General features: G+C 45.9%; 1 protein-coding gene across 3 annotated transcripts in view; it reads right to left on the minus strand.

Annotated features, from left to right (window-relative positions):
- The window catches only part of rcn1 (reticulocalbin 1, EF-hand calcium binding domain), a 58,990-nt gene that overhangs the window by 5,172 nt on the left and 34,852 nt on the right, over window positions 1-18,966 (minus strand). For all 3 annotated transcript variants that reach the window (XM_086008269.1, XM_086008267.1, XM_086008268.1), the window contains one exon: window positions 11,001-11,061. In XM_086008269.1, coding sequence (XP_085864395.1) covers window positions 11,001-11,061 — 61 coding nt within the window. The remainder of the gene's footprint in view (window positions 1-11,000; window positions 11,062-18,966) is intronic.

Consider the following 18,966-nt stretch of genomic DNA (forward strand, 5'->3'; position numbering starts at 1 on the left):
GAGGCCATTCGGCCCGTCGAGCCCGTGACGGCTCTCTGCAAGAGCACTTCAGCTAGTCCCACTCCCCCGCCCTTCCCCCATAGCCCTACAAATTTTTTTCCTTCAGGTACTTATCCAACTCCACTTTGAAAGCCACGATTGAGTCTGCCTCCACCACCCTTTCAGGCGGTGCATTCCGGATCCTAACCACTCGCTGCGTAAAAATGGTTTTCCTCATGTCGCCTTTGGTCCTTCTGCCAATCACCTTGAACTTGTGATCTCTGGTTCTCGACCCTTCCGCCAATGGGAACAGTTTTTCTCTAACTACTCTGTCTAGACCCCTCATGATTTTGAACACCTCTATCAAATCTCCTCTCAACCTTCTCTGAGCGCCAGGGACCCGGGTTCGAATCCGGCCTCGGGTGACTGTGTGTGTGTGTGTGTGGAGTTTGCACATTCTCCCCGTGTTTGCGTGGGTTTCCTCCGGATGCTCCGGTTTCCTCCCACAGTCCAAAGATGTGCGGGTTAGGTTGATTGGCTATGATAAAAATTGACCCTTAGTGTTAGGGGGATTAAATACGTGGGGTTACGGGGATAGGGTGGGATATGTGTTGGTGTAGGGGTTACGGGGATCGGGTGGGATAAGTGTCGGTGCAGGCTCGATGGGCCGAAATGGCCTCTATCTGCACTGTGGGGTTTCTGTGATTCTCCAGTCTATCCACGTAACTGAAGTCCTACATCCCTGGAATCATTCTCGTAAATCTTTTCTGCACCCTCCCGAAGGCCTTCACATCCTTCCTAAAGTGCGGTGCCCAGAATTGGACACAATACTCCAGTTGAGGCCGAACCAGTGTTTTATAAAGGTTCATCAGAACTTCCTTGCTTTTGTACTCTATGCCTCCAATTATGAAGCCCAGGATCCCGTATGCTTTTTTAACCGTTATCTCAACCTGCCCTGCCACCTTCAACGATTTGTGCACATACACCCCCAGGTCTTTCTGTTCATGCACCCACTTCAGTATTGTACCCTTTTGTTTATATTTCCTCTCCTCATTCTTTCTACCAAAATGTATCACTTCGCACTTTTGTGCGTTAAATTTGATCTGCCACGTGTCCGCCCATTTCACCAGCCTGTCTGTGTCCTCTTGAAGTCTATCACTATCCTCCTCACTGTTCACTATACTTTCAAAATTTGCAGATGACACAAAACTTGGAAGTGTGCCCTGTACACCCACATCCAAGTCATTAATATATATCAAGAAAAGCAGTGGTCCTAGAACCGACCCCTGGGGAACACCACTGTATACATAGAAACATAGAAGATAGGAGCAGGAGTTGCCCATTCGGCCCCTCGAGCCTGCTCCGCCATTCTATGCGATCATGGCTGATCATCCAAATTCAGTACCCGGTCCCTGCTTTCTCCCCATACCCCTTGATCCCTTTAGCCTTAAGAAATATATCCAACTCCTTCTTGAATATATTTAATGAATTGGCCTCTACTGCCTTCTGTGGTAGAGAATTCCACAGGTTCACCACTCTCTGGGTGAAGAAATTCCTCCTCATCTCTGTCCTAAATGGCTTACCCCTTATTCTTAGACTGTGATCCCTGGTTCTGGACGCCCCGACCATCGGGAACATCCTTCCTGCATCTAGTCTGTCCAGTCCTGTCAGAATTTTATAAGTTTCAATGAGATCCCCTCTCATTCTTCTAAACGTCAGCGAGTATAAGCCCAATCGACCCAATCTCTCCTCATACGTCATTCCTGCCATCCCAGGTATCAGCCTGGTGAATCTTCACTGAACTCCTTCCATGGCAAGAACATCCTTCCTCGGATAAGGCGACAAAAACTGCACACAATACTCCAGATGTGGTCTCACCAAGGCCCTGTACAACTGCAGCAAGACATCCTTGTTCCTGTACTCAAACCCTCTCGCTACAAAGGCCAACATACCATTTGCCTTCTTAACCGCCTGCTGCACCTGCATGCTTACCTTCAGCGACTGGTGCACAAGGACACCCAGGTCTCGTTGCACTTCCCCTTCTCCCAATCTATTGCCATTCAGATAATAATCTGCCTTCCTGTTTTTGCCACCCAAGTGGATAACCTCACATTTATCCACGTTATATTGCATCTGCTATGCTTCTGCCCAATCATCCAACCTGTCCAAATCGTCCTGGAGTTTCTCGGCATCCTCCTCACAGCACTCACGCCCACCCAGCTTTGTGTCATCTGCAAATTTGGAGATATTACATCTAGTTCCCTTGTCTAGATCATTAATAGCTGGGGTCCAAGGACCGATCCCTGCGGTACCCCACTAGTCACTGCCTGCCACTCGGAAAAAGACCCGTTTATTCCAACTCTTTGCTTTCTGTCTGCCAGCCAGTTCTCTATCCAAGTCAATTCCTTGCCCCCAATCCCATGTGCCTTAACTTTACATGCTAATCTCTTATGCGGGACTTTATCGAAAGCCTTCTGAAAGTTCAAATACACCACATCCACTGGTTCTCCCTTATCTATTTTACCAGTTACATCCTCAAAAAATTCCAGTAGATTAGTCAAGCACGATTTACCTTTTGTAAATCCATGTTGAGTCTGTCCGATCCTGTCACTGTTTTGCAAGTGCTCTGCTATTACATCTTTTATAATGGACTCTAGCATTTCCCCCACTACCGATATCAGGCTTACCGGTCTGTAATTCCCCGTTTTCTCTCTACCACCTTTTTTGAATAGTGGGGTAACATTAGCTACCCTCCCATCCATGGGTGCTGTTCCAGATTCCATCGAATGTTGGAAGATGATCAGCAATGCATCTACTATTTCTAGGGCCACTTCCTTAAGTACCCTAGGATGTAGATTATCAGGCCCTGGGGATTTATCGGCCTTCTTCCAGTCCGATAAACAACCGTCCACCACTACTCTCTGTTTCCTGTCACAGCCAATTTTGTATCCACGCTGCCACTGTCCCTTTTATTCCATGGGCTTCAACTTTGCTGGTAAGCCTATTATGTGGCACTTTATAAAACACCTTTTCGAAGTCCATGTACACCACGTCAATTCATTGGCAATGCCTCGATTTTAAAATTAAAAAATGATGCTATGACACTAATGGGGGGGGGGGGGGGGAAAGATATACATCAGTAAACACTATCAAATCCCTCCATGGCCTCGCCCCTTCCCTATCTCTATAATCTCCTCCAGCTCTACAACACTTCGAGATCTCCGCGCTCCTCCAGTTCTGGCCTCTTGAGCATCCCCGATTTTAATCGCTCCACATTGGCGGCCCCGGCTCCAACTGCCAATGCCCTAAGCTCTGGAATTCCCTCCCTAAACCTCTCCCTCTTCTCCTTTAAGATGCTCCTTAAAACCTACCTCTTTGATCAAACTTGTGGTCACCTGTCCTAATGTCTCCTTATGGGGCTCGGTGTCAAATTCTGTTTGATAATCGCTCCTGTGAAGCACGTTGGGGCATTTTACTATGTTAATGGTGCTATATAAATGCAAGTTGCTGTTGTGTCGTACCAATGGTGTTTACTGATGTGTATCTTCCCCCCCATTAGCGTCATAGCAGCATTTTAAGTCCACGATGTGACCAAGAGAGCAGGATCAGGAAAGAGAGACTTGCATTTATATAGCACCTTTCATGACCACCGGACATCCCAAAGTGCTTTACAGCCAATGAAGTACTTTTTGAAGTGCAGTCACTGTTGTAAAGTAGGAAACGTGGCAGCCAATTTGCGCTCAGCAAGCTTCCACAGCCAGCAATGTGATAATGACCAGATAATTTGTTTTTTTAGGGATGTTGATTGAGGGATAAATATTGGCCAGGACACCGGGGAGAACTCCCCTGCTCTTCTTCGAAATAGTGCCATAGGATCTTTTACATCCACCCGAGAGCAGATAATGTCTCCTCCTAAAGACGGCACCTCCGACAGTGCAGCACTCCCTCAGTGCTGCATTGGAGTGCCAGCCTAGATTTTTGTGCTCAAGTCTCTGGAGTGGGACTTGAACCCACAGCCGTCTTGACTCAGGAGGCGAGAGCGCTACCCACTGAGCCACAGCTGAACTGTGACATCACGAACGGCAATAATCATTTTTATTTTGTAATTACAGGAAACTCTTTGTTATCCGGCACCGACGGGACCGGGATGGTGCCGGTTGATTAAAAATTCCGGATGACGGAGAAGGTTATCTGCCAAGGCTATTTTTAACAAACAAAAAGAGTCAGACTCCTGTTATTGAGGTGTTCAGACTTCCGACAGCGCCAAGAAACCGAGTAGTGGCAGTTTGGAGAACTACCCCCACTGACTAACTCGGCCACCGCAGGAGACTCGGACTCGGCAACATTTCCGGTTACTGAGGTGTTGTTTTCGGAGTATGAATTTTGCCGGTTAATAGAGAATTCCGGATATTTAGGTGCCGTTTAAACTCAGCAGATGCAATATCATGACGCTCCAACAGCTCCAAGGCAACTTTACCAATGGTTTTGATAATAACTAGAAGTAAACTCCGCACCTCCGTGCACAACAGCCGTTTATTTTTGGCATTTTAATCCTTTTTTTGTTTATTTTCTAGTCGTGAAGACTTTACCGCTCACCTGTGACAGTACTACAACACACATCACATTTGTGCTAAATAGAATGGTTTCCTTTTGCTCTGTGAAGTTAGCACTCAACAGTAACTATGCAATCGGCCTGTATTGTAGGCGTTCCTGGAATATTACACTCTTTGATCAATTCAAACTGGGAGGAGAGAGAGAAAAAAAATATGAATAAATGAGTCCTTGAAGGGCTAATCGTGGAGGACAATTTTAACCTTTCCCTGCCCGTCGGGAAACTGACGGGATGGGTGCAACGCTGGTTTTACATCCAATGTAATTTTTTGGGGGCCACACGGCCCATTTAATTGTTCGCGCACGCGCGGTTATTGCAATTGAAAAGCCGGCGAGAAGCCTGCGCGGGAGCTCTAGACCGCCGCGAGGTCCCGCAGCTTTAACGGGAACACTGCTTGCACTCCTGTCAGATTTTACTCGCCAGTGAAGCCGTTATTTATAATAGGTACATAAAATTAACTGGGTGTATCGCTTCTATACAGCCCACTGCTGTCCTGGAATGTGGAATGGGAATGCTAGCACTCGGCTAGTTAGGCAAAGACCAGCCCGTGGTTTGCTGTTCAGATGCCGATAACAGATCTATCCAAGCCTTCAGTGTATACCTTAGGACGGAGAGTAAACACCTCGGGTGAGATGATTTCCCCCCCCTACCTTGTTCCATTAATTAAAATCAAACATTTTCACAATGCAAAAATGATTTAAGTTGGCGTAGTCCATTGGATTGATTCGTTTTGGTGTGTGTGTGTGTGTGTGTGTGTGTGTGTGTGTGTGTTTAATGCGTTCAGTAAGTACGCGAATGTGAAGGCAGCCACCACACTCGTACAAAGAATGCACCCGCCACTGGTCACCAATGTTCCCGTTAAATTTTCCCGAGGGTGCGCGGCCCCTTTAACGGGATGCGCGGCCCGTTCAAATTTCCGTGCATGCGCGTTTTCTCCCCCATTGTAAAGCCAGCAAGCAACCTGCGCGGGACCTCCAGACCGCTGTGCGGCCGCGCATCTTAACAGGAACACTGCTGGTCACGTATCAGCACGTGTCAACAACTACTGAGCAATTGGAGGCACTGCATGGGATTAATTACTGAGAGATTAATTAATGAGAAATTACTGCTTATCCCAACTCGCACCAAGGCCTGTTCACCCATCAACCCAGTGCTCGCTGACCTGCATTGGTTCCCGCTCTGGAAACGCCTCAATTTTAATCACATCCTTGTTTTCAAATCCCTTCCTGGCCTCACCCCTCCCTATCCCTATAGCGTCCTCCGGCCTTACAACCCTACGAGATCTCTGCGCTCCTCCAATTCTGGCCTCTTCAGCATCCCTGATTTTCATCATTCCACCATTGGCGGCCGTGCCTTCAGCAGCCTAGACCCTGGAATTCTCTCCCAAAATCTCGCCACCTCTCTTTCCTCCTTTAAAACGCTCCTTAAAACCTACCTCTTGACCAAGCTTTTGATCATCTGACTTAATATCTCCTTACGTGGCTCGATGTCCAATTTTGTTTGATTACACTTCTGTGAAGCACCTTGGGACGGTTTGCTATGGTAAAGGCGCTATATAAATACAAGGTGTTGTTGTTTGTTGTTGAAATTGTACTTCCCTATTGTGTTTGTTAGACATGGAGGGGATTTGAGACCTTGGTCTATTTTAATCGGACTATTTAAACCATGTAAAACCTGTACAATTAACAGAAGAATTACTTTTACGTGCTCTTTGTTATTGAGAGATACTCATCAATTAATAGGTGATTGCTAAACTCTGTGTAATACACTTTATTCTTGGTGCTATCTTGTAGTGTTACAGCCACTCTACCCTGCCTCACACAGGCAACCAAGTCGAGACTGCGAACGGGCCCGGACGAGACTGCCAACAGATCCCCTCTAGGGAAGTCACGGGCGCAAATGCCACCAAAAGCAATGGGCCAAATCTTGCTGTAAAAGTATTGATGTGCTAACGGCACACGTCGTTATTAATGTACAAATTGGCCAGCAAGTTCAGGGGATTAAGAGATACTCCGTGAGTTGAGGATCTCCAGAACTTGCGGGTTGATTTACGCCGCTCTGCCGTTTGCCTCCCACAAGCAGCAGCTTGCCCATAGCCTCCCCATGATGTTTAAGAACTTTTTTCTTTATTCGTTCATAGGATGTCGGCATCGCTGGCAAGGCCGGCATTTATTGCCCATCCCTAGTTGCTCTTGAGAAGGTGGTGGTGAGCCGCCTTCTTGAACCGCTGCAGTCCGTGTGGTGAAGGTCTCCCACAGTGCTGTTAGGGAGGGAGTTCCAGGATTTTGACCCAGCGACGATGAAGGATCGGCGATATATTTCTAAGTCAGGATGGTGTGTGACTTGGAGGGGAACTTGGAGGTGGTGGTGTTCCCATGCGCCTGCTGCCCTTGTCCTTCTAGGTGGAAGAGGTCGCGGGTTTGGGAGGTGCTGCCGAAGAAGACTTGGCAAGTTGCTGCAGTGCATCTTGTAGATGGTACACACTGCAGCCACGGTACACTGGTGGTGGAGGGAGTGAATGTTTAAGGTGGTGGATGGGGTGCCAATCAAGCGGGCTGCTTTGTCCTGGATGGTGTCGGGCTTCTTGAGTGTTGTTGGAGCTGCACTCATCCAGGCAAGTGGAGAGTATTCCATCACACTCCTGACTTGTGCCTTGTAGATGGTGGAAAAGCTTTGGGGAGTCAGGAGGTGAGACACTCGCCACAGAATACCTAGCCTCTGACCTGCTCTTGTAGCCACAGTATTTATGTGGCTGGTCCAGTTAAGTTTCTGGTCAATGGTGACCCCCAGGATGTTGATGGTGGGTGATTCAGTGATGGTAGCGCCATTGAATGTCATGGGGCAGTGGTTAGACTTTCTCTTATTGGAGTTTGTCATTGCCTGGCACTTGTGTGGCGCAAATGTTACTTGCCACTTATCAGCCCAAGCCTGAACGTCGTCCAGGTGTTGCTGCATGCGGGCATGGACTGCTTCATTATCTGAGGAGTTGCGAATGGAACTGAACACTGCAATCATTAGCAAACATATCCCATTTCTGACCTTATGTTGGAGGGAAGGTCATTGATAAAGCAGTTGAAGATGGTTGGGCCGAGGAACTCCTGCAGCGATGTCCTGGGGCCAAGATGTTTGGCCTCCAATAATCTTCCTTTGTGCTAGGTATGACTCCAGCCAGTGGAGTGTTCCTTCCCCTTCCCCCCCCCCCCCCCCCCGATTCCCATTGACTTCAATTTTGCTGGGGCTCCTTGATGCCACACTAGGTCAAATGCTGCCTTGCTGTCAAGGGCAGTCACTCTCACCTCAGCTCTGGAATTCAGCTCTTTTGTCTATGTTGCTGGATTTGTACGTTAATTGTCCACTAAACGTGCCGCAGAATGTTAGGGCTCATACTCAACAATGCAAGTGCACTCTTAACGTGATCATTGTTAATGACTGGCAATCAACCTCTTGGCCCAGAACGGGAACAGTTTAAAGGGTCGAGTCTCATTCCGACACGTAGTAAATTGTTGTTAGAGATTTAAAAATGTCAAATAAAAATATGTTTACAATTTTTCCTTTCTGTCTCTTATTTTCTCTCTCGCCCCCCCTTAGTCCAATATTTCTTTCCCTCTCTCTGTTTCTCCTTCTGTATCTAATTTGACACTAATTCACTCTTTCTTTATCCGCTGTTTCTTTCCCAATCCTTAAATCTCATTGTTTAAGGAGATAGACTGTTGGTCCCTTCGTTCACGAAGGTCCCGGATGCCACGTTATCAGTTTGCATATCCAGCAAGTTACAGCATAAATTATATTTGAGCTGAAGGGTGAGAAAAAGCGGGATACCCTGCTCCAGCAAGATTTGGCCGTATAAGTCTGAACGACACTGTCCTGGTAAAGAGTCCAATGTTGTCGCTCCAGGCTGCTCAAAAAGCAACATAGCACTGCAAAAGTGCCACAGGGGACCAGCACGATCGCAACTGAAACATCCCATCAGTAGAGCCAAAAGTCAAATTCATTTTTTTTGTATTTAAATTTAAATTTGTATAATATATCTGCATTTATCCCTCAACCAACATCACAACATCACAGCAGTGAGTGAGGAGGACATAAATAACCTGCAAAAGGACATAGACAGGCTAAGTGAGTGGGCAGAAATTTGGCAGATGGAATATAATGTTGGAAAGTGTGAGGTTATGCACTTTGGCAGAAAAAATCAAAGAGCAAGTTATTATCTAAATGGAAAGAAACTGCAAAGTGCTACAGTACAAAGGGATCTGGGGGTCCTGGTGCATGAAACACAGAAGGTTAGTATGCAGGTAATCAGGAAGGCCAATGGAATCTTGGCTTTTATTGCAAGGGGGATGGAGTATAAAAGCAGGGAAGTCTTGCTTCAGTTATACAGGGTACTGGCGAGGCCACACCTGGAATACTGCGTACAGTTTTGGTTTCCATATTTAAGAAAAGATATACTTGCTCTCGAGGCAGTTCAGAGAAGGTTCACTCGGTTGATTCTGGAGATGAGGGGGTTGACTTATGAGGAAAGGTTGAGTAGGTTGGGCCTCTACTCATTGGAGTTCAGAAGAATGAGAGGCGATCTTATCGAAACATATAAGATTGTGAGGGGGTTTGATCGGGTGGATGCGGGGAGGATGTTTCCACTGATGGGCGAGACTAGAACTAGGGGGCATAATCTTAGAATAAGGGGCTGCCCTTTCAAAACTGAGATGAGGAGAAACTTCTTCACTCAGAGGGTAGTAAATCTATGGAATTTGCTACCTCAGAGAGCTGTGGAAGCTGCGACATTAAATAAATTTAAAACGGAGAGAGACAGTTTCCTAGCTGATAAGGGAATTAGGGGTTACGGGGAGCGGGCAGGGAAGTGGACGTGAGTCTAGGTTCGGATCAGCCATGATCCTATTGAATGGCGGAGCAGGCCCGAGGGGCCGTATGGCCTACTCCTGCTTATGTTCTTATTACAACAGTGACTACACTTCAAAAAAGTACTTCATTGAAATCATGAAAGGCGCTACATAAATGTCAGTTCTTTCTTCCTTTAAATGCACCGACCACACTGGCGGTGAATTATGGTAGACTGTAATCTCTCCTTGTAATTTAAACCTTACTCCAGGGGTTAAGTTGAGAGATTACACAAATTAAGGTTGTATTCCCTGGAATTGAGAAGGTTAAGGGGTGATCTGATCGAAGTTTTCAAGATATTAAGGGGAACTGATAGGGTAGATAGAGAGAAACTATTTCTACTGGTTGGGGAGTCTAAGACTAGGGGGCATAGTCTAAATATTAGAGCCAGACCTTTCAGGAGTGAAATTAGGAAACACTTCTACACACAAAGGGTGGTAGAAGTTTGGAACTCTCTTCCGCAAATGGCAATTGATGCTGGATCAATTATTAATTTTAAATCAGAGATTGATAGATTTTTGTGAACCAAAGGTATTAAGGGATGTGGGCCAAAGGCGGGTATGTGGAGTTAGGTCGCAGATCAACCATGATCTCATTGAATGGCGGAACAGGCTCGAGGGGCTGAATGGCCTCCTCCTGTTCCTAGACGCGGCTATTAACAACTTACTTAAAATATTTTTGCATTTATGTATGTAGAAATTTGTGTTCATGTCAGCTACTGGATGTGACATCACACTAAATAAACAATCCATAAGACACAGACTGATGCCCATGAAAAAATCCCTCAAATTTATTTAGTAAATATTTTCAATGTATTCAGGTGCTAACCTGTGAGTTAATACTTGCATTTCATGAAGACAGTTAAGAAAATGAGTAAGAGAGAAACTTTGATTTAATTCGATAAATTGAAGGTTAAATCCTGTTTGATTAGCAGTTATCGAAGGTTATTCTTGCCATGTTTTATGATGGTACTGGAATATACAGAATCGAACAGCACAGAAAGTGGCCATTTGGCCCATGCCAGCTCGTTGAAAGAACTCTCCAATTAGTCCCACTCCTCTGCTCTATCCCCATAGCCCTGCACATTTTTTCCCCTTTTGAAGTTATATATTCACTTTTGAAAGTTAAAGTTGAATCTGCTTCCACCGCCCTTTCAGGCAGCGCATTCCAGATCACAACAACTCGCTGCGTAAAAAACACATTTCCTCATCTCCCCCCTGGTTCTTTTTGCCCATTATCAGCTGCTGAATTGCCCCCGCCCCCCCATCAGATTTGAGGCCAGACAGTGAAGGACATGCAGAAGCACAGAGAGCTTGAAGCTTTTAAACCTGGAGTTTGCCGTCTCCCCATTACTGCAGAGGGCACTGCTGCTACATCAGGGGAAGTGGCACCTGAACGAGGAGCCACTACGGTTTTGCAGTTTGATTGGGAAATGATCCGGGAAAGACTGAACGAAATCTATCAGAAAGTAATGAATGGGCCAAAGTAAGTGATTTGAAAAGGAGTCGTTCCTTACCAATGTACTCATCCTCATCAACAAATCCATCTTCATTCTTATCGATATCTTCAAGTGTTTCCTAGTAATAAAAACACTCTGTAAGTACAGTTGCTGACTATACCAAGAAAGAAATTGCCTTTATGTAGCACCTTTCACAATCTCAGGATGTTCCAAACCTTTTTCGCTTCAATGGCCTCGCCCCTCCCTATCTCTGTGACCTCCTCCAGCCCTACAACCCTCTGCAATCTCTGCGCTCCTCCAATTCTGGCCTCTTGCACGTCCCAGCTTTCAGCTGCCTAGGCCACAAGCTCTAGAATTCCCTCCCTAAACCTCTCTACCTCTCTCTCTCCTCCTTAAAGATGCTCCTTAAAACCTACCTCTTTGACCTGTCTTAATAGCTCCTTATGTGGCTCGGTGTCAAATTTTGTTTGATAATCGCTCCTGTGAACTGCCTCGGGACATTTAACTAAATGCGATATAAATACAAGTTGTTTACAACCAATAAATGTATTTTTGAAATATCGTCACTGTTGTAATGTAGAAAACACGGCAGCCAATTTGTGCACAGCAAGCTCCCACAAGCAACAATGTGACGAGGACATGATCGTCGGCTTTTAGGTGTTGGTTGAGGGATGAATGTTGACCAGGACACAGGGGAGAGCTCCCCTGCTCTGTGGTTGTACTTGTACAGTTGTGAAACCACACAGAAAAAAAAAGCACTGACTTTCACCATGCCCTTGGGATTGCCCTCGAGTTACAACCCTCCTCCTCAAACGCAGCAGTGGGCAAGAGGACATTGGCATCCAAATGCTAGTGCTGCCCTGCAGCTTTACAGATTCAAGGTATCCATGGGGTCACGATTCATTGTGCGATAGGAATTCTCAGAAGGGTCGAGAACCAGAGAACACAAGAGTTAAGGTGATTGGCAGAAGAACCAAAGGTGACGGAAGAAAAAACTTTTATTACGCAGCGAATGATTAAGATCTGGCATGCACTGGTGGAGGCAGATTCTAGCGTGGCTTTTAAAAGGGAGTTGGATAAGTACCTAAAAGAAAAAAAATTGCAGGGCTACGGGGAAAGGGCGGGGGAGTGGGACTAGCTGAAGTGCTCTTGCAGAGAGCTGGCACGGGCTCGACGGGCCGAATGGCCTCCTTCTGTGCTGGAACCATTCTATCATTCAAAGGCTTCTGCTAATGTAGTCTAGGCTATACTCATTAAACTAGCAGTGATCCCGGTCCTGTACTTTGTGGTGAACACATTAGCGAGTTTGCCAAGAAATGTTACACTTGGATCAAGATATTAAATAAATGTAAATATCAACTGATCAGATTGTAATCCAGCCCATTTACTCATGGCTGTCCTGCAGACAAAACTACATTGAAAGCCAACAAAATCTAAACGCTTATGTGTGAAAGAGGTGACTGAGGCCGTCTTGAGCAAGGGAAACATGAGTAACAGGACACGGTTAATGCTCGGATCAGAATTATACACAAATGCTGTGCCTTGCAAGGCACTCCATAGAATGGGGTCAGGGAAAGTCGCTTAATGCATTCAGGATTCTATACCTGGATTATCTGTATTAAATTTCACACATTCAGACCTCTATGTTCAGTTCCCAATTCAAAGAAATAGTCTGTCCTCCCACAAAATGAACACTATCATCTTACTATTCACACTGCAACACAAACAACATTTTCATTTTAAAGTGTTCCTTCAGTCTCTGTCTCTCTAATGCCCTTTCACTCTCACTCTCTCTCTCGCTCTCTCTCTTCCCCCCACCACCCCCAGCTTCATTCAATACTCTGTCCCCAAATCCTTTACCCTCTGGGGAGTTCACCCTGGCATCCTGGGCCAACATTTGTCATTCGACCAGCATCTATAAGCTCATGATCTGCTCATTATCTCATTACTGTTGGTGGGATCTTGCTCTGCGTGAATTGGATGCTGAGTTTTCCTACATTACAACAGTGACTGCACTTTAAAAGTACTTCATTGGCTGTAAAGCGCCTTGGGACGTCCTGAGTTGATGAAAGGCGCTATAGAAATGCAAGTCTTCCTTTCTTTCCCTGCTCGAAGGATCAGGCAGCTTTCTCTCCAAGACTGACTCTGCTCAGTTGTCTAGTACTCAACCCCATGAACGATGTACCCTTCCTTCCATCTCCTGTTCATTGTCTGCAGTCTACCGATTCCTGCCCTTGCTTTGCCACTTAGAATCATACAACGGTAACAGCACAGTAGGATGCCAATCGGCCCATCGAGCCCGTGCCGGCTCTCTGCAAGAACACTTCAGCTCATCCCACTCCCCCGCCCTTTCCCCATAGCCCTGCAAATTATTGTGTGTCAGGTACGTATCCAATTCCCTTTTGAAAGCCATGATTGAATCTGCCTCCACCACCCCTTCAGGCGGTGCATTCCAGATCCTAACCACTTGCTGCGTAAAAAAGTTTTTCCTCATGTCGCCTTTGGTTCTTCTGCCGATCACCTTAAATCTGTGTCCTCTGGTTCTCGACCCTTCCACCAATGGGAACAGTTTCTCTACCAAATCTCCTCTCAACCTTCTCTGCTCTAAAGGAGAACAACCCCAGTTTCTCTAGTCTCTCCACAGAACTGGAGTCTTTCATCCCTGGTACCATTCTAGTAAATCTCCCCTGCACCCTCTCGAAGGCGTTCACATCCTTCCTAAAGTGAGGTGCCCAGAATTGGACACAATACTCCAGTTGAGGCCTTACCAATGTTTTATAAAGGTTCATCATAACTTCCTTCCTTTTGTACTCTATGCCGCTATTTATGAAGCCCAGTATCCCGTATGCTCTGCCTACCCGCTTTCACTTCCACCGACAGTAAATCCATGTCACTTGAGCTAAACGCACAATAGTCCTCCTATAGCCTGTGTCACTAGGCGACCTGCTCGCACCCATATAATTGCACTTAAATGAGCCCTAGGTTCGAAAATTCGATGATTTGCAATCTGCTGATTTAGCAGTATTTGGGAGGTATGAATCTACAGGCGATTTTAGAACTAGGGTTTAACTGTGACGTGAGTCTTAACTCATTCGAACGTGAGACAATGGGCCAGAATTTGCGGTCGGTATGATGGCATGCTCTCAGAGTACGTCATTATACCGCCTTTGAAATGGACAGCAATGCGCCAAATCTCGAATCTTGCGATCTATCAAGTTTTTTTTTTTTTTAATTCATTGATGGGATGTGGGCATTGCTGGCTGGCTAGGCCTGCATTTAGTGCCCATCCCTAATTGCCCTTGAGAAGATGGTGGTGAGCCGCCTTCTTGAACCGCTGCAGTCCATATGGTGTAGGTACACCCACAATGCTGTTAGGAAGGGAGTTCCAGGATTTTGGCCCAGCGACAGTGAAGGAACGGCGATACAGGTCCAAGTCAGGATGGTGTGTGGCTTGGAGGGGAACTTGTAGGTGGTGATGTTCCCATGCGTCTGCTGCCCTTGTCCTTCTAAGTGGTAGAGGTCGCGGGTTTGGAAGGTGCTGTTGAAGGAGCTTTGGCGAGTTGCTGCAGTGCATCTTGTAGATGGTACACACTGCAGCCACAGTGCGCCGGTGGTGGAGGGAGTGAATGTTGAAGGTGGTGGATGGAGTGCCAATCAAGCGGGTTGCTTTATCCTGAATGGTGTCGAGCTTCTTGAGTATTGTTGGAGCTGCACTCATCCAGGCAAGTGGAGAGTATTCTATCACACTCCTTACTTGTGCCTTGTAGATGGTGGAAAGGCTTTGGGGAGTCAGGAGGTGAGACACTCGCCGCAGAATTCCCAGCCTCTGGCCTGCTCTTGTAGCCACAGTATTTATATGGCTGGTCCAGTTCAGTTTCTGATCAATGGTAACCCCCAGGATGTTGATAGTGGGGGATTCAGCGATGGTAATGCCATTGAATGTCAAGGGGAGATGGTTAGAGTCTCGCTTGTTGGAGATGGTCATTGCCTGGTACTTGTGTGGTGCGAATGTTACTTGCCACTTGTCAGCCCAAGTCTGAATGTTGTCCAGGTTCCGACTTGACAGATTATCCGCACCGACTTTGAACTCCTAATTGCTGGCACAGGGTTGGGCGAATTGCCCACTAACTGCCCAGCAATTAAGTATGAGAATTTTACGGCTGGTGCAAACAGGCGCAGGGCATGTTTGCACAGCGTAAGGGGATACCTCCTGACAAGATCATTAAGAAATAGCACTCCATTAATTAAAAAGGAAGGGTAAACAGTAATAAGACTTGGTGAAGAGAGTTTTCAAATTTGTACATGAAAAAAAATGATTTTCTTAGACGATTCTGAAATGCATAATATGGAGGTTCGAGCATAGTTCCCAGAGACTATAGGAATTCCAATGTGTATAAGAAAGTTGCACTTCAAATTTGCTTTGCAGAGAGAAAACGTCTCCAGCTCTGTTCGCAGCAGGTCTTGGGTCAGTCCTCTCTGGATGGAAGCATTCTAACTGGAGAACACTTGGTTGTGTGTAGCCCAGAAGGGTAGCGGTGATTTTCAGTCTGAATTACTGGAAATGTAACTTGCTCTAAATCAGTGCTTTTTTTTTATTTTTTATAAAAGTCACACCACAATTTCGAGCTATCCATACTTTTTTTGAAACACCCCAGACTCCAAAATCACAAATTTAAGTATATTTTTGAAGTAGTGAAGTTTAAATGGAGAATAGCCCCATAATCTCCAATAGTATTAATGTTCCTCATTCTCGCCAGACCCTTGGTTCCCCACTATCTCCAGGAGGTTTTTTTGCGTCTTCTTCCGTGAAGACAGATACAAAAGGACTGGATTTTCCAAGCCCCGAGGAGGCGGGCATGGAGGCAGGACAGTCGGTAAACTCGGAGAAAGTGGGGGCGGATGGCAAAGCTGCCCCCATCCCGCCTCCGTGCCCTTTTGCCAGGAGGTGGGAAGATGTGCAGCTTCGGGTCCAGTCTCCTGGAAGCGGGAAAGGCATTTAATCCTTTTAACTGCCTGTTAACAGGCAGAAAAAAGGATTAGTGCCATTTTACCTTCACAGGTGAAGGCTTCCCGACCTCGGAGAACCCCGCTGGATTGGGGGGGAGACGTGGAGGAGGCCTGCGGTGGTCGGAGGCACCTGGAAGTAAGGTGTAGAGGTGAGCGATGGGTGCAAGTGTGGAGTGGTAAGTATGCAAGGTGAGTGATTAGTTTTAAAAAAGTGTTCACTTATCTTGTTTTCTTCCTACAGCCTTTAGCCACGGTGGATCGGGAGAGCCGACATCCCGCTTGTCAATGTCACAGAATGGCTGTTGGAACCTCTGTTCCAATAGCCTGGTGAAATTTACAGATTTGAAAGGTTTGATGAGTCCTCAACACAAGGACTCATCCATCAAACTAAAGAGAATGTCAGTGTTTGACAGCTTCACAGCTGACATTTCTTCTTTGAAGAAGTCTTGACAGATAGCACGTCTGACATTGACGTGATCTGTCAGTGACTTCCTCCCTAATTGGCCTGCTAAGCCCGCAGGGCAGGCTTAACAAGCTCAATCAGGGGAAAATCCCTCTGGTTGGTCAGGCAAGGATGGAGGCGGGACATTGACACGACAAGCAGCTGTCCCGCCTCCAACTCGCCTCCATTCACAAAATCCAGCCCAAAGTATTTGTTTAATAATTTCTCTGCCATTTCCTTATTCCCCATTATAATTTCTCCTGTCTCAGCCGGTCAGGGACCCACATTTACTTTCGCTAATCTTTTCCTTTTTACATACTTATAGGAGCTTTTACAGTCTGTTTTTATATCTCTCACTACTTTACTCTCATATTCTATTTTCCCTTTCTTTATCAATTTCTTGGTCCTCCTTTGCTGAATTCTAAAGTCCTCCCAGTCCTCAGGCTTACTGCTCTTTTTGGCAACTTTATAAGCCTCTTCCTTTGATCTAAACTATCTTTAACTTCTCTTGTTAGCCACGGTTGGACCACTTTCCAGTGGGGTTTTTGTGCCTTAAAGGAATGTATATTGGTTGTAAATTATATCTTAATTCTTTAAACGCTAGCCATTGCTTGTCTACCGTCATACCTTTTAATGTAGTTTCCCAATCTACCATAGCCAACTCGCCCCTCATACCTACGTAGTTTGCTTTGTTTAGATTTAAGACTCTAGTTTCGGATTTAACTAAATCACTTTCAAACTTAATATAAAGTTCTATCATATTATGGTCACTCTTCCCCAAAGGCACCTTTACTACAAGGTTATTAATTAATTAAGAGAGAGTGTTTGAGGACCAGGACCTCAAACCCGGCACCAAGCTCACGGTCTACAGAGCAGTAGTGATACCCGCCCTCCTGTATGCTTCAGAGACATGGACCATGTATAGCAGGCACCTCAAAGCTGTCTCCACAAGATCCTGCAAATCCATTGGCAGGATAGGCGCACCAACGTCAGTGTTTTCGCTCAGGCCAACATCCCCAGCATCGAAGCTTTGACCACGCTCGATCAACTCCGAAGGACGGGCCACATCGTCCGCATGCCCAATACGAGACTCCCAAAACAAACAAACGCTCTACTCGGAGCTCCGACACGGCAAGAAAGCCCCAGGTGGGCAGAGGAAACGTTTCAAGGACACCCTCAAAGCCTACGTGAAAAAGTGTAACATCCCCACCGACACCTGGGAATCCCTGGCCCAAGACCGCACAAAGTGGAGGAGAAGCATCCAGGAAGGCGGCGAACACCTCGAGTCTCTTCGCCGGGAGCAAGCGAAAGCCAAGCGCAAACAGCGGAAGGAGTGCACGTCAACCCAAGCACCCCACCCACCCGCCCCTTCAACCCCCATCCTTAATTATCAGGGCTACCCCTCCTCCTTTTCCATTTTGCCTATCTCATCTAAAAGTTAAGTATCCTGGAATAATACACTTCTGGAGAGAGAAATAGTATTGAATGTGGCATCTGCCTATCAGGGCTGAGATTGGGAGCAGATTTTAGCATTTATTTGTTAAAAATGGTTGATCATTAAGCTTATCTTATGGTAGTTTAGTGGGCTAGCATTCAGAGGCCTGGACTAATAATGAATGGGTGTTCAAATCCTACTATAGCAGTTTGAGAATTTGAATTCATTTCCTACATGACAACAGTGACTACAGTTCAAATAGTACTTTGTTGGCTGTAAAGCGCTTTGCGTGGTCGTGAAAGGCGCTATATAAATGCAAGTCTTTCTTTTTCTTTATTTAATCATTTTTTAAAAAGCTGATACTAGTATGACAATGAGACTATCGGATTGTCGTAAAAACCCATCATTAATGTCCTTTAGGGAAGGAAACCTGCCGTCCTTACCCGGTCTGGCCTACATGTGACTCCAGACCTACGTCAACATGGTTGACTCTTAACTGTCCTCTGAATTGGCCTAGCAAGCCACTCCGTTGTATCTCCACCTTCTCGGGGCAACTAGGGATGGCCAATAAATACCGGCCTTACTAGCGACACCCATATCCCGCGAAAGAAAGAAAATAATAAAAGCTCTTTTTTACAATATATCAGCTGTAATATTTTGCCGATATTCATGAAATTCAATCAAATGTTACAGTAATGAGCAAAAAAATTCAGACCAAATCTTATGCAGATTTGTTTCCATTAAATTTTTACAATGTTTCTCGTGTGCTTTCTTTTTTTTGTTAATTCCGGTTAAATTAATTGTTGAAATATTCAGAGATGAGGCATGATCTAATTAGCAGAGTAGCACTGAATGGTTACAACATGTTTTCATTAGAGCAAAGGAGGTTATGGGGTGATTTGATAGAGGTGTACAAGATTATGATGGGTTTGGATAGGTTAGTCGGGGAAAGGCTGTTCCCACTAGTTGATGGTACAAGGACTAGGGGGCACAGAATTAAGGTTTTGGGAAAGAGATACACGGAGGGAGATGTGAGGAAAAACTTTTTTACACAGCGAGTGGCGATGACCTGGAACTCGCTGCCGATGGAAGTGGTGGAAGCGGAGACACTCAATGTTTTCAAGGGGAGACTGGATAGG

This window comes from Somniosus microcephalus, chromosome 15 (assembly GCF_052327205.1).
Source record: "Somniosus microcephalus isolate GS21.2 chromosome 15, FLI_Smic_1.0, whole genome shotgun sequence".
In the NCBI taxonomy this organism is placed as follows: Eukaryota; Metazoa; Chordata; class Chondrichthyes; order Squaliformes; family Somniosidae; genus Somniosus; species Somniosus microcephalus.